The sequence below is a fragment of the Boleophthalmus pectinirostris genome, unplaced genomic scaffold (genome assembly GCF_026225935.1).
Source record: "Boleophthalmus pectinirostris isolate CB_2022bp ecotype Guang Dong unplaced genomic scaffold, ASM2622593v1 HiC_scaffold_14, whole genome shotgun sequence".
NCBI classification, from domain to species: domain Eukaryota; kingdom Metazoa; phylum Chordata; class Actinopteri; order Gobiiformes; family Gobiidae; genus Boleophthalmus; species Boleophthalmus pectinirostris.
The window spans coordinates 35,051,677-35,070,178 of record NW_026571047.1 but is presented as its reverse complement, the minus strand read 5'-3'; the positions used below and the strand labels follow the sequence as shown (position 1 = coordinate 35,070,178).

The window sequence follows — 18,502 nt, the reverse complement described above, 5'->3', positions numbered from 1 at the left end:
TTTTAAACGAGTTCGTCTCCAGTTTAAATCTAAAACGAGCTCTAAACCCCAAACCCGAGGAACTTTATTAAACAGAAGCCACAAAATCATCATCAGCAGCAGCAGCAGCAGCAACTCTAAATCTCTAAATCTCTAAATCTCTAAATCTCTAAATCTCTAAATCTGATTCTGTCTAGTTTTGTCTAAAGATGGATTCACACGAACATCACAGCGTTTATAAACTTAGACTTAAACTTAGACATAGACTTAGACTGAACATTAAAATTAAATGTGTGACGTGTGACGTGTGAATGTGTGTGTGAAAAGTGTGAAAGTGTGACGTGTGAAAATGTGAAAGTGTGACATGTGAAAGTGTGTGAAAGTGTGACAAAGTATCAAAGTGGGCGGCAGTAGTTCAGTTGGTTGAGCATTCGCCCACTGATCTGAAGGTTGGTGGTTTGAATCCAGCTCTCGACATAAACATCACAGGTTGAGTGGTCAGATCCACTGACCCACAGGAGCTGGTGTGATTCCAGCTCCCACAGATGAATGCTGTTGTTGTGTCCTTGGGCAAGACACTTAACCCACCTTGCCCCTAGTGTCTGTGTGCACTGGTGTGTGAATGTGTGTGAGTGGTTCCTTGTTGTAAAGAGCTTTGAGCCTTGAAGGTGGAAAAGCGCTATAGAAAAATGTGACCATTTACCATTTACCAAAGTGTGAGTGTGTGAAGTGTGACGTGTGTAAAGGTCGGTGTGTGTAATTATCAGCTTCATATGGAGCAGTTTAAAGGAAACACGTCTGTGTCATTAACTCAACTCACTTTTGTCTCCAGACGAGAGGAAAGAAGCGTGGGAACAGAGAGAGAGAGAACAGAGAGAGAGAACGGAGAGAGAGAGACAGAGAGAGAGAGAGAGAGAGAGAGAGAGAGAGAGAGAGAGAGAGGGAACAGAGAGAGAGAGAGAGAGAGAACGGAGAGAGAGAATGGAGAGAGAGAGAGAGGGAACAGAGAGAGAGAGAGAGTGAAAGTGAAAGAGAGAGGGAGAGAGAGAGTTGTTTCTTTTCGACGGCTCCGAGCCCCAAAAACAAAACAACAAAAGACGTTTCGGAAACGAAATCACAGCCACAGCTCATGTTTATGGATGAGTCCAGGATCCAGGGCCCCAAAAAGTCCCCACAAAGTCCAGGCCAAGTCCCAGTCCCAGTCCCAGTCCCAGTCCGAGACCGAGTCCCAGTCCAAGTCCCAGTCCAAGTCCCAGTCCCGGTCTGAGTCTGGGACCAAGACCAGAGCAGAGTTTCGAGTCCAGAGCTGCTGCTGCCGGGAGAGAGAGAAGAGGAGGACAAGAATGTGCAGAGAGGAAGAAGAGAAAGAGAAGGAGAAGAGGAGGAGAGAGAAGGAGAGAGGGAGAGAAGAGAGCGATGAGAGGGAGAAGAGGAGGGCAAGTGTGTTAGGGAGGAAGAGAGGGAGAGGAGAGAGATGGAGGGAGAGAGAAAGAGGGGAAAGGAGAGAGATGGAGGGAGAAGAGGAGCGAGGGAGAGGAGGCGATAAGGAGAGACGGGAAAGTATGTGAAGAGGGAAGGAGACAGGGAAGGAAGGAGGAGAGGAGAGAGAGAGGAAGAGAAGAGGAAGAGAGAGAGGAGAGAGGAGGAGAGAGAGGAGGAGAGAGGAGAGAGGAGAGAGAGGAGAGGAGAGGAGGAGGAGAGGAGAGAGGAGGAGAGAGAGGAGAGAGGAGGAGAGAGGAGGAGAGAGAGAGGGATGAATGTGGGAGAACAGAGAGAGTGAGAAAAGAGGAGAGAGATGGAGGGAGATGAGGAGGAGGAGTGTTAAACGAGTGGAGGTAGTTTTGGTTCTTGGTTTGACTCGTCACAGATTCACAGATGTGCCCCCCCCCCCCCGTCTCCATGGAGATTCTACTGAGGCTCCTGGAATGTTCCACAGTGCGGCATTAAACTCATCTGACACTTGTGTTTATTCAGTCAGGACCAGGACTTTCACACCGAGTCTGGTCCTGACCTGGAACCAACTCAAGTCCGGCTAGAGATGACCTGGTTTAGACCTGGTTTAGACCTGGTTTAGTCCTGGTTTAGACCTGGTTTAGTCCCTGCCTGGTTTAGACCCTGGTTTAGTGTCCTGGTTTAGTCCCTGGTTTAGTCCCCCAGGTTACTAAACCTGGTAGGGTTTAGAACCAGGGTTTAGAACCTGGTTTAGGTCTAAACCTGGTTTAGGTCCTAAACCAGGACCTAAACCAGGTCTAAACCAGGACTAACCAGGTCTAACCAGGACTAAACCAGGACTAAACCAGGTCTAAACCAGGACTAAACCCAGGACTGGAAACCAGGAGGAGATGAATCATGTTTTTAAACGATGTTTTTTTGGTGTTTTTCAGGAGGAGATGAATCGTGTTTTTGGTGTTTTTGATGTTTCTGGTGTTTTTCAGGAGGAGATGAATTGTGTTTTTGATGTTTTTGGTGTTTTTGGTGTTTTTCAGGAGGAGATGAATCGGGGGAAACCAAACTGGGAGCATCTGAGTGAAGATCTTCACGTCCTGATCACGGTGGAGGACACGCACAACCGCGCCAAGATCAAACTGCAGAGGGCCATCACCGAGGTCAAGAAGCTCCTGGTGCCCGCCGTGAGTACTGCACATACTCCCAGTACTACTGCAAATACTACTAATACTACACCTACTACTACTAGAAATACTTCTACTATGAAAACTGTGACTACTGCAGCTGAGATCAAACTGCAGCGGGCGTCACCGAGGTCAAGAAGGTTCTGGAGTTTGCATGTTCTCCCTGTGTCTGGTGGGTTCCTCCAGCTGAGGTCCTGACCCAGACTGGATCAGGTTCTGGAGGCGTTTTGAAAAGGTTCTGGAAACGTTTTGGAGACATTCAGGAGACGTTATCGAGATGTTTTGGAGAAGTTGTGGAGACTTTCTGGAGATGTTCAGGAGATGTTTTGAAGAGGTTTTGGAGATGATCTGTGGATGCTTTGGAGAGTCTCACAGGGGAATTATAACATCATGTGGGGCTTTGTTTTTTGTGGTGGTCTCTCTCTCTCTCTCTCTCTCTCTCTCTCTTTGTGATCCCTCGTTCCTCCAGTGGTCTCTCTCTCTCTTTCTTTCTCTCTCTCTCTCTGTGATCCCTCGTTCCTCTGGTGGTCTCTCTCTCTCTCTCTCTCTGTGATCCCTCGTTCTTTCTCTCCTCTTTTGTCCGTCGCTTTAGGGTAATTAGTCTCGGGGTATAAAGCGTCTCCATGGCGACGCTGCTTTGAAAAGGGCTCAGGATGAATGGAGGGTCTGTTCTCTCTCTCCTCTATCTCTCTCTCCTCTCTCTCCCCTCGTCTCTCTCTCTCCCTTCCCCTCTTTTCACACCCCTCTCTTCTCCTCTTTCTCTCTTCTCTCTCTCTTTCTAACTAATATTCCAACTTTCTCTCCTCCTCGCCCTTCCTCCCTCTCTTTCCTCACTTCCTCTCTGCTCCTCTCGCTCTTTTCGTTTCTTTTCTTTCACTTCCCTCACTCCTCTCTCTCCCTCCCTTCCTCTCCTCCCTCGTCTCTCTCCATCCCTCCTCTTCTCTCCTCTCTTCACTCTCTCGTTCCTCCCTCTCTTTTCTCACACTCCCTCCCCCTTTTCTTCTTTCTTTTTCTTCTATCTCTCCCTCCTCTTCTCTCTCTCCCTCCTTCGTCTCTCTCTTGCTCTCTCTCCCTCTCCTCTCTTTCTCTTCTCTCCTCTCTCCCCCTCTCCTCCTTCTCTCTCCCTCTTTCCCTCTCCTCACTCATCTTTCCTTCCTTCTTCTTCTCCCTCCCTCCCTCTCCCTCTCTCTCTCTCTCTCTCTCTCTCTTTTTTCTGTGGTCTTCTGTTCTTTTTGTTCCTTCACAATCGTTGAGGGGGACACGGGGACATTTCTCACATTCTGCTCAGGCTCCTCCCGACCCCAAAGAGTCCCACTCCAAACCGGTTACAATCCTGACCCCAAAGAGAGTCCCACTCCAAACCGGTTACAATCCAGGCCCAAAGAGAGTCCCACTCCAAACCGGTTAGAGTCCGGGCTCGGGACGGGCTTGGCTTTGTAAACACTGATGTCATCCACCACCGCCCTCCAAATCTGGGAAAGAGAAAGTCCTGGTTCAGCCTCGATCTGGACCTGCTTCAGTCCTGGTTTAGTCCTGGTTTAGTCCTGGTTTAGTCCTGGTTTAGTCCTGGTTTGAGCCCAGTTTAGTCCTGATACAGACCTGGTTTGGTCCTGTTCTCTGTTTTTTTTGTGTTAGTTCTGTTTTGTTTGGGTTTAGTTTTGGTTTAGTCCTGATTTAGTCCTGGTTTGGTTCCGGTATGGTCCTGGTTTAGTCCTGGTATAGAAGTTTAGTCCTAGGTCAGTTGAGCTCTGTTAGTCTTGACTTCTAATTTCTTCTTTAGACCTGGTTTAGTTCTCGTGTAGTCCTGGTTTATAGTTCAGTTTCAGTTCCAGTTCTGTTTTAGTCCTTAGTCCTAGTTCAGTCCTCTTTAAGTCCTTGTTTAGGCCTGATATAGTCCTGGTTTAGACCCGGTTCAATCCTTGTTTCATCCTGGTTTAGTCCTGGGTCTAGTCTTGGTTCAGTCCTGGTTTAGTCCTGTTTTAATCCTTGTTTAGTCCTGGTTTGGTCCTTGGTTAGTCCTGATTCAGACCTGGTTTAGTCCTGGTTTAGTCCTGACTCAGACCTGGTTTAGTCCTGGTTTAGTCCTGACTCAGACCTGGTTTAGTCCTGGTTTAGTCCTGACTCAGACCTGGTTTAGTCCTGGTTTAGTCCTGGTTTAGTCCTGACTCAGACCTGGTTTAGTCCTGGTTTAGTCCTGACTCAGATCTGGTTTAGTCCTGGTTTATTCCTGGTTTTGTTCTGAGTTTGTGATATTAAACTTCATCTTCTTCTTTGTTTTTCACCTCTGGTCCAACCTGAGTTTTTTTGTTTTTTTTAATCGTCCTGATCCATGGAAACTTCTCCGACGCCTTAAAAATGTTCCGCTTTAACTTTAAATCAGTTTAAATCAGAGAAAATCCGACGTCCCGGAGCAGCGGCCATATTTCTGTCCCTGTTTGACTCCGGGACAAAGACGAGAGAGAAAAGAGCCGCAGGATAAACAACAGAAACGAAACTAAAAATAGACGAGCTAACGGCTAAAGCTACACAAGATAACACCACAAAACTAAACTAAAAATAGATGAGCAAATGTCTAATGTTATAAACGCTAACAACAGAAAACTAAACTAAAAAAATACACTCAAACACACACCGGCTAACGGCTAACGGCTACAGAGGATAACAACAGAAAACTAAACTAAAAACACAGGAGCTAACGGCTAAAGCTACGCAAAATAACAATAGAAACAATACACTCAAATACATGAGCTAACAGCTAACGCTAAGAAGTATAACAACAGAAAACAAAACAAAGAAAATACACTCAAAAACACAAGAGCTAATGCTAAAGCTACAAAAGCAAATAACAGAAAACTAGACAAAAATACACTCAAATATACAAGAGCTAACGGCTAAAGCTATAGACCACGAGTGTCAAACTTATTTAGTTCCGACTTTGATCCAAAGTGTCCGGATCAGAAAACTCATGTCATATAAACCCCAAAAATAACAATAAGTTCAAATATTTGTGCAGAGAAACACAAATCTATTACACAAATCTTTTTTAATTGATGAACTCTTTCTTTTACAAAATATTATAATATTATGAACAACCTGAAACTTTAAGAAAAATACAATTTCAGCACAAAGTTTTAACATGAACTTGTCTGTAAACAGGAATAAATCCATTTTTGTTGTAAAATCCTGCACTCGGCTCCACTTTTCTCATGTTGGACATTTTTCTGATGAGGGTGTCACGGTCAACAGTCAAAACGATCGTCCTTTAAGAGCGTTTGGAAAGAGACAAGTCTTCATTTGTGCTGCTCTGGTGGGAGGGGCCACGTACAGAGACGCTGGAGACGCTGCTGTGATAAACACCACAGAAAATTAACACGATTTTAATAAAAAATATAATTAAAATATTGGAGTAAAAAATCAGCCGAGGGCCAGATTAAAGGTCTTGGAGGGACGGATCTGGCCCCCGGGCCGTATGTTTGACACCCGTACTATAGAGGATAACCACAAAAACAATACACTCGGTAACGGCTAACGTTACGTAAGATCACAACAGAAAACTAAACTAAAAATACACTGAAACACACACCAGCTAATGGCTAAACTACGAAGGAAAACAAGAGAAAACTAGACAAAAATACACTCATATATACACGAGCTAACGGCTAAAACTATGAAAGCTAACAACAGAAAACTAAGCAAAGAAAATACACTTAAATACACATGAACTAATGGCCAACTCTAACCACGATAACAACAGAAAAACTACATTAACAATATGCTCAAAAACACACGGCTAACAGCTAAAGCTACGCAAGTTAACAAGAGAAAATGAAATAAAAGCTAATGGCTAAAGCTAAACAACAGAAGCAATACACTCAAATACACGAGCTAACGGCTAAAGCTACAAAAACTAATAACAGAAAACTAAACAGAGAAAATACACTTAAAAACACGTGAGGTAACGGCTAACGCTACGCAAGATAACAACAGAAAATGAAACAAAAAAATACACGAGCTAACGGCTAAAGGCTGAATTATAGTCGCCTTGTCACCGTCGTGTTTATAAATACATTTATTTTATTTATTAGGCGTCTTTCTGGACACACAAAGTCGTTTTTGATTCATGGATCTGCGTCGCCGTCTGTGCGTCGCCGAGTAATTCACCGTCACAACACGAAGCGAGGACTTAAAACTAGCGTTTGTGTTACAAAATGAAGTGGGAAAGTGGAGAACAGTAAAGGCAATGTTTGTAGAGCCGATGTAGAGACGACCAATCACAGAACTTATTGTCTGCGGCGCTTCGACGTGTAGTTAATAAATAAATTGGGCGTAATGCTACAGACGCTAACAACAGAAAAACTCAAGCACTCAAGCTAACAGCTAACGCTACGCAAGCTAACAACAGAAAAAATTTGGAGCGACCAGATTTTCAAGATAAAAAACTGGGACACTCTCGGTTTGTGGTGGTTGGTGATAATAAAAATGTGAAACGAGTCGTAAATAAAGAAAATTGTTCTGCACTCGACCCATTCACAACAAACATGAGTCAGTTTAGTCACATTTTCTTTGTGTTTTGTTGTTTTTAAGCAGATTTTCTTTATTTTACCCGAACAAATGTCAGTTTATGTTTATTTACTGTTGTCAGGATCAGATTAGTTAAAAATAGAGACACCTGGGACATGCCTGTTTGTTTCTTTTATTCTGCATTTGAGGCTTGAGTGCTCAGGAAATGTCTGTTTTCACCCACCCCCTGTCCCCGCCCCCTGGTTTAGTCCCAGTTTGGTTCTGAGGTTTGACCCTGACCTTCTCTCTTCTTCTTCTTCTTCTTCTTCTTCTTCTTCTTCTTGCGTCTCAGGCCGAGGGGGAGGACAACCTGAAGAAGATGCAGCTGATGGAGCTCGCCATTTTGAACGGGACGTACAGAGACGCCAACATCAAGACGCGTAAGAACAATCTAGAACTATTTATATATGTACAAATCTGTGGAAATGTTCAGTTTAAGTGCACACTTCAGTTTGTATGGAAAATTAGGAGAGAATTAGAAAGTGCAGAGGGAATTAAAGTCTCTTTAAAACTGATTTTTTTTCTCTCTTAAAACCATAGACTGTGTAAAAAAAGGGCCTGAACAATATGGACTTTTTTGCGGCCGATATGAAACCGATAAAATGAGAGTTGGAGGAGCCGATATAAAAGCTGATATATTTAGTGAAGTAAAAATTCACTATAAATCTTCAGTTGATTTTAAAACTTAGGTCCGGCTCTACTGGATTTTAAATTGTGTTTGTTTAGGAGACATTTATTGTTATTCTGCGTCTTTACGTCATACTTAAAGACAGAAGGTTGGACTAATTGCTTTTTACATCACATTTTACCAGTGAAGAAAGTAAAAACTGCCACTATCAGCCTTTAGCGGTAAATGCTGCGCACGGCGGTAAGTAATAATGTGTAAATGTGGATCATTCACACTTCTGTTCACAGTTCATTCACACATCAGTGCAGGTCCAGTCACATGTGCAGAGACACTAGAGTCACTTTACACTAGAACACGAGTCTCCAGCCTTTTTCCTCAGGTGAGCGACCTTTACAAACCGAAAATTCCGCAGAGCTACAAATTTTAGCAGGCGTAGAAAATAAAGTCTACATAAAAGCCATGGTAAGACTGAGATGAGGTACAGTTGGATAAAGCATAAAACACAAACCATTATTTATACATGGGTGAACAAAGTCAGGCGTCAGGACAATACTTGTAATTCAGGAATCCCTTGGTGAGCTTCTTAAAACGGGGTGGAGAGTCACTGGTAGCTCCCGAGCCACAGGTTGGAGACTCCTGCACTACAACAGTGTAACAAAACAGAGTGTTTAAGTGGAGCTACAGCGGCTAAACACCGAGAAAGAACCAAAACGCTCACACAGGCTCCTCTCACATCACAAGTCTGCACTAACAAGTGTCCTTTTAATCCTGACTCAAACAGAGAGTCTGAGTTTATAACGAGGTCTAACCTGCCCAGAAAGGCAAGATTTAGGCCAATATGTCTCCAAGTGCCCATGATATCCGTCTGGCCCTACAAAAACATTTAAAGATATATGTATCATTAAAATGTAAGTAAAAGTGTCAGATGCCCTCCCCGTGTGTCTATGGCGTTTTATTAGACTTATTCAATTCAGTTCGAGTTTATTTCTACAGCACATTCACATACATGCTTCACATACAAGTCAACAAAACAGAAGAAACAGTTACATACACATATACACACAGAAACATGTGAAAAGTACAATAAAAACACCAAGATGACCGGACTAACTCGTACTGAATCCCAGGGAGACTCAAACAAACTTTATTGATCCACAAGGGACATGACTTGGACACAGGAGTCACACATCACAAGAGAATAAAATAACAAATAGTTATATAGTTATATAAAACTTATTTCTCTGGGGTCAGGGTCGTGTAACAGTGTGACCAGGACCAAAATGACACCAGCAGACCTCAGTGTGCAGTAGAAAAGAGTCGCCTGGCACAGACTCCACAGTTCTGTATCAACACAAAAACTCCTGACACATTTTTGTTTATCGTAACTCGTGGTTTGCAAAAGTATAAAGTTTTACACACTTTGTTTTAATTTGAAATACCACAAATACTCCATTTAGGACATTAACTGCACTACAGAACCCTGTGTGCGCCTCTACTCTCACTGTTTGACCTCAACATTTGGCAGCAAATGTAAATATGTCATATAATAATTTAATAAAAAATACTTCATATAAATATCATTTTTTAATAGAAAAAATCAACAAAAGACAAGATGCAGAGTGTGTTATTATTATTATTAAAATGATGATAATAATAATAAAAACTAACCCTGTGTTTTATTAATTTTTATTAATTTTTAAAAATTATTTTATTTATTTTTACATTTTTATTCTGTGTAAAAGTTGCTAAATCTGGAGTTCAGACTCTACAAACATGTCCTGAAGTGTCCGCGTGTGTCAGGTCCCTCCCCATGTGTCAGGTGCCCTCCCGTGTGTGTCAGGTGCCCTCCCTGTGTGTGTCAGATGCCCTCCCCATGTGTGTCAGATGCCCTCCCCGTGTGTGTCAGATGCCCTCCCTGTGTGTCAGATGCCCTCCTGTGTGTGTCAGATGCCCTCCCTGTGTGTCAGATGCCCTCCTGTGTGTGTCAGATGCCCTCCCCGTGTGTGTCAGATGCCCTCCTGTGTGTGTCATGTCCCTCCCCGTGTGTCAGGTGCCCTCCCTGTGTGTGTCAGGTCCCTCCCGTGTGTGTCAGGTCCCTCCTGTGTGTCAGGTGCCCTCCCCGTGTGTCAGATGCCCTCCCCGTGTGTCAAGTCCCTCCCGTGTGTGTCAGGTGCCCTCCCCATGTGTCAAGTCCCTCCCGTGTGTGTCAGGTCCCTCCCGTGTGTGTCAGGTTCCTCCGCGTGTGTCAGGTCCCTCCCTCCCCGTGTGTCAGGTCCCCTCCCCGTGTGTCAGGTCCCCTCCCGTGTGTCAGGTCCCTCCCCGTGTGTCAGATGCCCTCCCTGTGTGTGTCAGGTCCCTCCCCGTGTGTCAGGTCCCTCCCCGTGTGTCAGGTCCCCCCCCCGTGTGTCAGGTCCCCTCCCTGTGTTCTGAAAAGTCTTGGTTTAGAGTTTTTTCTCGGGGCTGGACCCTCAGACTGTGGTTGTGTCTCTCGTTGTCGTTTCCCGTCCGTCCCCGAGCCCCCGTGTGGTATATTTAAATGCGTGTGTGTGCGGGGGGGCGTGCGGGGGCGGCGGGCGCGCTGGCAGACAGGGGGCGCTCTACAATCGTCTCTGTATGAGCCACTGTGGCTCCTCTGTTCCACACTTAAATGTCCCGTTTGTCTCGTCACAATCGTCTTCTGTCCATTGTACAAACGTGTCCCTGCGCCCACTGTTTGGGAATCTGCACGACGGACGGAGAGAACGAGGGAGGGACGGGGACGGGGGGGGGGATTAAGAGAGGACAGGGAGGGAGGGAGGAGAGGAGAGAATGAAAGAGGCAAAGAGAGGAAGAGGGAAGGGAGGAGGCAGAAGAGAGAAGGAGCAGAGAAAGAGAGAGAGGGAGGAGAAAAGGAAGAAAGAGACGAAGAGAGGGAGGACGGAAGAGAGGAGCGGGAAGAGACGAGAGAATGAAAGAGGAAAAGAGAGGGAGGGGAGACAGAAAGAGGGAGAGAGGGATTAGAGGAGATAAAGAGAGGGAGGGAGGAAGGAGAAAAGGAAGAGAGGGAGGAAGAATGAGGGAGGGAGTGGCGGAGGAAGTAGGAGGAGAGAAAGAAAGAACAAGAAGAAGGAGATGACACACTTCAGCTGCATCTTTGTTTATCTGAGTTAATAGTTTCATTCATGTTCTAAAACTTGACCATGTCGTAGTTTCAGATGAACAGGCGCCTTCAGAACTCTGTAGAACTCTGTAGAACTCTGTAGAACTCTGTAGAACTCTGTAGAACTCTGTAAAACTCTGTAGAACTCTGTAGAACTCTGTAAACTGAACTCTGTAAAACTCTGTAGAACTCTGTAGAACTCTGTAAACTCTGTAGAACTCTGTAAACTCTGTAAAACTCTGTAGAACTCTGTAGAACTCTGTAAAACTCTGTAGAACTCTGTAAAACTCTGTAAACTCTGTAGAACTCTGTAAAAACTCTGTAGAACTCTGTAGAACTCTGTAAAACTCTGTAAACTCTGTAGAACTCTGTAGAACTCTGTAAAACTCTGTAAAACTCTGTAGAACTCTGTAGAACTCTGTAGCTGTCTTTCAGACGACGTCACATCTTCCTATCGGTGGTTTTCAGATTCTAGATCAGCAGTGTCAAACTCATTTTGTTCCGGGGGTCGTGTCCAACCGACTTTGATCCAAAGTGTCCGGATCAGAAAACTCATGTCATATAAACCCCAAAAATAACAATAAGTTCAAATATTTGTGCAGAGAAACACAAATCTATTACAGAAATCTTTTTAAATTGATGAACTCTTTCTGTTACTAAATATTATAATATTATGAACAACCTGAAACTTTAAGAAAAATACAATTTCAACACAAAGTTTTTAACATGAACTTGTTTTTTGTTTTTTGTTGTAAAATCCTGCACTCGGCTCCACTTTTCTCATGTTGGACATTTTTCTGATGAGGGTGTCACGGTCAACAGTCAAAACGATCGTCCTTTAAGAGCGTTTGGAAAGAGACAAGTCTTCATTTGTGCTGCTCTGGTGGGAGGGGCCACGTACAGAGACGCTGGAGACGCTGCTGTGATAAACACCACAGAAAATTAACAACATTTTAATAGAAAATATAATTAAAATATTTGAGTAGAAAATCAACCGAGGGCCACATTAAAGGTCTTGGAGGGCCGGATCTGGCCCCAGGGCCGTATGTTTGACACCTGTGCTCTTGACTGTGATGATGTCAGACTCCCACACGGGGGGCGAGGGTCAGATTTTCCTCTTGATTAAATTGTACTTTACCCTGAAATATCCAAAAGGTAAAAACACAAATGTGGAACCTGAACATTTCTGTCAAAGTCCAGACACAAGAACTCACTCTATGGCAACAAAAATCTGCATTCTGCCCCCGTCTGTATTAAAAACATTGTTCTATAGAATATTGTGATGTCGTCTGAAACCCTCCAATCAGCAGAGGCGGTGCTACCATTAGGCAAACGTAGGCGGCTTCTTTGGGCCCCCTGAATCCTGGAGGGGCCCCCGACTAACTGCCCTCAGTGCCACTAATGACCGAGGATTTTCTCTCAATATGACATTAAATGAGAAGACCAGACCAGACCAACTTTATTTATAAAGCACTTTAAAAACTTTACATGTGGCCAAAGTTCTGAACACAAACACAGAACAGACAATGACAATCGCAGTAGAAGAAAATATATGGTACAAACACAATACAGCTACTAAAAAACATAGAAAATATACTCAACAAGAAATATACATGTCACTTATTTAAAAGGAGAGAAAAAAGGTGCGTTTTTAGGAGTGATTTAAAAACAGGTCCAAACTCGGCCTCTGGTCTCTAACAGCGACTGGATCCAGAGCCGAGGGACAGAAACAGAAAACACACGGTCCCCACGAAGGTCACGCTACTAACTACAGTAACAAAAATGTAATTATACTAGCAAAAAAAAAAAAACTACTTTCAGCTCTGGTGTTCTAGTTGGCGACTGAACTGATAAGACAAAAAATTTCCAATCCACCATAATTCAAATAAACAGAGATGTGCATGTGTCAAGAACAATAAATTCTGCATTTATATAGTGTTTTATAGTGAGGACCCCAAACTACAGAGTTAATGTCCCATCACCAGATCTTCAACCAACAAACTCCACAAAGGAGAAACATTCTTCATGAACAATTTATCCACAAATATCAAGAGAAGAAAGAACAAAACTGAAAGGAAACAACGAGACACATTAGTCACACAACAAACTCAACTCATGTTCTGATCCTGAAGAAAACAGAAGAACTTGTTCAGACTCAGACTCATTCTACAATTAAAATTAAAAATCAATTTCATGATGTTTACGTTTAAATGCTCCATGTCTCCAGGACCAGAACATGAGTTGAGTTTGTTGTGTGATTAATGTGGCTCGTTGTTTCCTTTAAGTTTTGTTCTTTCTTCTCTTGATATTTGTGGATAAATTGTTCATGAAGAATGTTTCTCCTTTGTGGAGTTTGTTGGTTGAAGATTTGGGCAGATTTATGAAGCTGCTGGAGAAAACGACACATATTTACTCAGAAAAACATTAACCAGAAGTTCCACAAACTTCAGACGATGTGTAAAATTTCTCTTCTGTTTGTTTTCTCTGTCATTAATAAAACTCTCTCTTTCTGTTTGTGTGCAGCGGCGGCGTTCCCTCTAGCGCCCCCTCAGGCCCCGCGGATCATCACAGGCCCCGCCCCCGTCCTGCCGCCGCTCAGAAACCCCGCCCCCGTCACCACGCCCATCATGCCTCTGATCCGTCAGATCCAGAGCTCCGCCCTGGTCCCGGGAGCCAATCCCCACGCGGCGCTGGTGCAGCAGGGCCCCGAGTCCGGCATCATCTACGCGCCGTACGAGTACCCGTACACCCTGACGCCGTCCATCCTGGAGTACCCCATCGACTCCAGCGGGGTGCTAGGTAAGAGCGAGGGGGAGAAGCAGGAGCGTTCACAGACACGGGTGTGTGAGGGGGCTGGCGCCGGGGGGCGGAGCTACAGGCAGCGGGAGGCACAATGTCAAAGTTTTATTCTGATTCACACATTAAAGCAGAACTGTTCTCCTCAGATGTTTCTCCAGGTTCTAGTCGTTTTTCCTTCTCTGACCCTCTGAAGTTTTATTTGGAGTGATTCATGTTTGAGGAAACTTTATTCTCTTATTTTTAAGACGGAGTTTAAAGCTCCACCGTTACAAACCCACTGTGTCGTAATAAAGTCTGTGAAGTGATGTTGTATTTTTGACAGTCGAGTCGCGTCTGTAAATTCGTACTGAAGAAAACGGAATCATAAATTTCATTTGATGATTGAATTCTTGACGTCGTAACTTTTCAGTTCATATTTTCTGATGGATAAAATACACACAACACATTTTATGTACGACTGGACTCATTCAAGAGTTTAACAATATTTATTTTATACCCAACTACAGACAAATACTCACACATTTCTGTCCTGTGCACACGAATATTTCTGAAAGCTTTTTTACTCCATAGAATGTCCTGTGAAAATGGGGCACTAGTCTTTTGCTCTGCGGGAGCATTTGTCGTTCTAGAAGAGGCTCATGTACGGAAGCCGAGAGGGTCACAACAAACGCAAACGCCACAACAAATACAAATGCCACAACACACCAAAAAAAGCCACAACGGAAATGACCGCGGGACTCTATTTTAATGCAAACGCCGCAACAAATACAAACGCCACAACACAAACGCAAATGCCACAACACGTTAAAAAGCCACAACACATTAAAAAGCCACAACACATTAAAAAGCCACAACACATTAAAAAGCCACTACAACGTGAAACGAATAACGATAAAACAAAAAATTACTTTAACTTACGTTTCCAACTTCTCCGTTCCTTTACTTTTCACGTTGTACTTCTTCTTCTTCACTTGCCGCTTGATCGGTCCGTCGGAAAATAGAGTCTCGCGGTCACTTCTGTTGTGGCTTTTTAATGTGTTGTGGCTTTTTTTGGTTTGTTGTGGCTTTTTGTTGTGTTGTGGCATTTGCATCTGTTGTGACCCCTCTCGGCTTCTGTACTCGTGACCCTCCAGCCCCGTCTGGCATCGCCCCCCCGCTCACGTCAGCAGACTCGTTTCTTTTATTAAATTGTTTTAGATCTGTATAAAGTTGCACTGCGTAACTTTCCTGGTGGAGCATGGACCGTAGATACATGAGTGGACATAGTTAACGCTGTAGCCGTCGTGTGTCAAACAGGAAGTTCTCCAGGAGGCTCTTCCGGCTCCTTCTGCCTCTGGCTCCAATTGTCTTTACATTAGGATCTTGTGGCCTCGTCATTTTGGTCTTAAATGTTCGTATTTACCCGCGACAAATGATTCTGAATCTACGCTATTTTGTCCGTTTAAAAAAATCGTGATCATAACTTAGAGCTTGAGTCCAGATTTGCTCCTGTAACTGTGAACACTATGACGTCACACTCAGTCTATGTTTGTTATACAGACTGTGAGGTGGAGGGTGCAGGACCTGCTCGTCTCCATGGAGATGGTTCTGTTTTGATGGTTTTTGTAACAGTGATTCTCAAACGTTTTACTCCAAATATCACCTTCAGAGACTAAACCAGATCTAAACTTTTGTCCAGTTGACAAATTGATTTTCTTCTTTGCCATTAAACATGTTTATTGTTGTTTATTGGAGTTCACACTGAACATGTCGGACTTTGGTCTAAATATTTCAGGATCTGGGGTACATTCCGACAGACGCCCACCGCGACATTCCGTCATTCCGACAACCCGACATTCCCACACTGTTTATGTCACCGATCTGAAACCTACTCAGAAGTTTGGAGAGTCACCTTTTTTGCCTTTTATACACCACACCTCTAAACCAGGTCTAAACCAGGTCTAAACCAGGTCTAAACCAGGTCTAAACCAGGTCTAAACCAGGTCTAAACCAGGTCTAAACCAGGTCTAAACCAGGACTAAACCAGGTCTCAACCAGGTCTAAACCAGGTCTAAACCAGGTCTAAACCAGGACTAAACCAGGTCTAAACCAGGTCTAAACCAGGACTAAACCAGGACTAAACCAGGACTAAACCAGGACTAAACCAGGACTAAACCAGGACTAAACCATGCCACACGGATTGCGTCTCCTACACCACCAGTCCATGAAAATATTGTCCGTAAAAAGCGCCGCCACAACTTGATAATTCCTTTGTGTGTCGGAATGACGGAACGTTGGGAAAAAAAAAAAAAAAAAAAAACTAAAGTGCCGCCGCTCCGACCAAGGGGAAAAAAAATGTGGGAGTGCAGCGACGTCTGATAAAAAATGGAAAATGCCGCCACTCAAACAATTAGACGTCAGTGTCAGAGTAGCAGCATTCTAAAGTGTGTAAAGTGTGTAAAGTGTGTAAAGTGTGTAAAGTGTGTAAAGTGTGTAAAGTGCTCCTGTCTGTGCTCCTGCGTCTGGGTCCGGCCTCTTCACACATCCTCTGGTTTTTCCTCACGTCCCGATGCTCATTTTGGCCTAACAGTCCCCTCTCCCTTTGTCGTTGCAGGTATGGCTTTTCCCACCAAAGGCTAAGGCTAAAGCTAAGGCTAAGCTAAGGCTAAGCTAAGCTAAGCTAAGGCTAAGCTAAGGCTAGCACACACGGACTGCCTTCTGTTTACTGTCCTCCTCCTTCTCCGTTTTAGCGCTTTTGTTTTCGCACATTTTGTACTAGCACATCTGAGACTAGCGTTTGGTGTGATGACCGCTACATTTTTAACGTTTTTAGCTTCTTTCCGCTTCAATTTTAACGCAGTTGTAGTGAAGTCTTAGATTAAATGTTAATACTTGTTTTTGTAGGACGCTTATTTTGATCACGGCTAAACTAGAGTGACTTAAAGCTAAGCTAGTGAAGCGTAGGCTAATTGTACAAGTAACTTTTTAAAGAGAAAGGACCACAGAATTATCAGATTTATATATATTTTATGTTATTTTATTTTATTTTAAATATTTTTTACATGATTCCTGGGAAATTTCTGGATGTAAACTTGGGCACATTTTTGGTGCAAGCTCCAGTGTCAAAAAAAACAAAAAGCACAAAACACACGAGCAGTCGGTACAAACATCCGCCCGTTATCCAGAAGGTTAACGCTTCAGTTCTCATGTGGGCGATGTTTATGTGTAATGCCACACTGTGGAACTTTCAAAACAATACACAATGGTTTATCATTGTAGTCAAGTTAAGATGACGTTTTATCACAATTTGAATAAAATTCACTTGACGTAAAATGATCTGCCAATGGAACAAAACTTTTTGTACGTAAAATATGAAAATACAACTTGTGACACAAGAAAAACAAAAAACAACTCTGCACTTAAAATAAGAAACAAAAGCTAATGTTGCTTGAATGAAGAAAAAGAAACTTAGTCCATTGGTCGATTATTTTACTTGTCAAGTTGAATCGACTCAAATGAAGTCGAATGTTTTTAATTGAGCTTTTCACAACGGCCGAAGTGTCGCGGTGAACGTTTGTGGAACTTCCGGTTAATGTTTTTCTGTCAAAATGGGCGTGTAAATGTTTGATATTTGAATTATGACGGAAATAATTCACACCAAAATCTCATCAAGGTATTTTAAAAGCAGAAACATGTTTTTGTCTACAATTATATCAACCTCTTCAAAATGTCACAATAAATATGGTACCGATGGATGCATATCGTGATAATATCGTATCGAAAGATTTGGATATCGATACATCTCTAGTGAAAACCAGTATTTTTGTGTTAATTGTCCTGGGGGAGGAGCCTTGGGGGATAAAAGAGGGACACTCTGAGGGTCAGTTTACACTTGAGAGTAAAAACGACAAAATCTAAACGTCTAAACCGAAGTGTCTTTCATCGTGACGTCGTTTTTGGGGCTTAAAAACACAAAAATCTGAAACCACCTCCAGAGTGGAAAAGGTGATACACTCCGCTGTAGTGTTTCGCTCTACACTGCCCAAGACGCAAAACTCTGGTCAGATCTGCTCAGGTCGTGTACGAGGACACTGAAACCTGACACATGCACAATCCAGTTCCACACACTTTTGCGTCACCGTCTGCAACAGATTTCCTCCTGAAAACACTCGTCTAAACATGGAATAAAAAGTGAAGACGTGACGCCACTTTTGCGTCTCCTGTTCAGACGTCATCATATAAACGTCGACTTAGAAGCGTCCGTAGCACAAACTCCCCCGTCGTCCGCCATGCTTGTTGTTATGGTTGTTACCGGTTGTTGCGCAGGGTTCTCCTCTGGTCACGTGACCATGACGCGGTCGCAACATCATCGTTTTCCAAAAGCTGCGGTTTGCTTGTCCACACGACAACGCGACGCCGGCGTTCTAGGATTTCAAAAACCCGCTTAAAAAAACAAAAAACTAAACATGTACGAAAGGTCAGAACGAATAAAAACTTCACAGTTTCAACCAAAAAAATTTTGTTGTGTGGACACCACCTCAGTCAGCACTTTTTGGGAACGTTTTTAGTAATTAAATCGTCAAAAACATCGTCATTATCCAGGAACAAAACCTCGTCACACTGCTGGAGAAAACATGAGACTTTTACACTCACATTTTACCACAGAAAACCATAAACCGGAAGTTCCACAAAAGCTCTATCAAAGTCATTTTAACAAACCTGGGTGTTATTTTTCATGTACGAGATCAGTATTATGTTTTTCAGCGTCTGTAAAGTTGAATCGATGTT

The 18,502-nt window shown here is 43.4% G+C and overlaps 1 protein-coding gene across 6 annotated transcripts in view; it reads left to right on the top strand.

The window, feature by feature from the left end:
• qki2 (QKI, KH domain containing, RNA binding 2) overlaps positions 1-18,502 on the top strand; it is a 59,531-nt gene that overhangs the window by 29,973 nt on the left and 11,056 nt on the right. For 3 of the 6 annotated variants that reach the window (XM_055150072.1, XM_055150071.1, XM_055150070.1), the window contains exons 4-6: positions 2,466-2,609; positions 7,462-7,549; positions 13,460-13,735. In XM_055150072.1, coding sequence (XP_055006047.1) covers positions 2,466-2,609; positions 7,462-7,549; positions 13,460-13,735 — 508 coding nt within the window. Of the gene's footprint in view, positions 1-2,465; positions 2,610-7,461; positions 7,550-13,459; positions 13,736-16,304; positions 18,401-18,502 lie in introns of those variants that run through there. The other 3 variants (XM_055150069.1, XM_055150068.1, XM_020929428.2) reach the window with 2 other exon arrangements.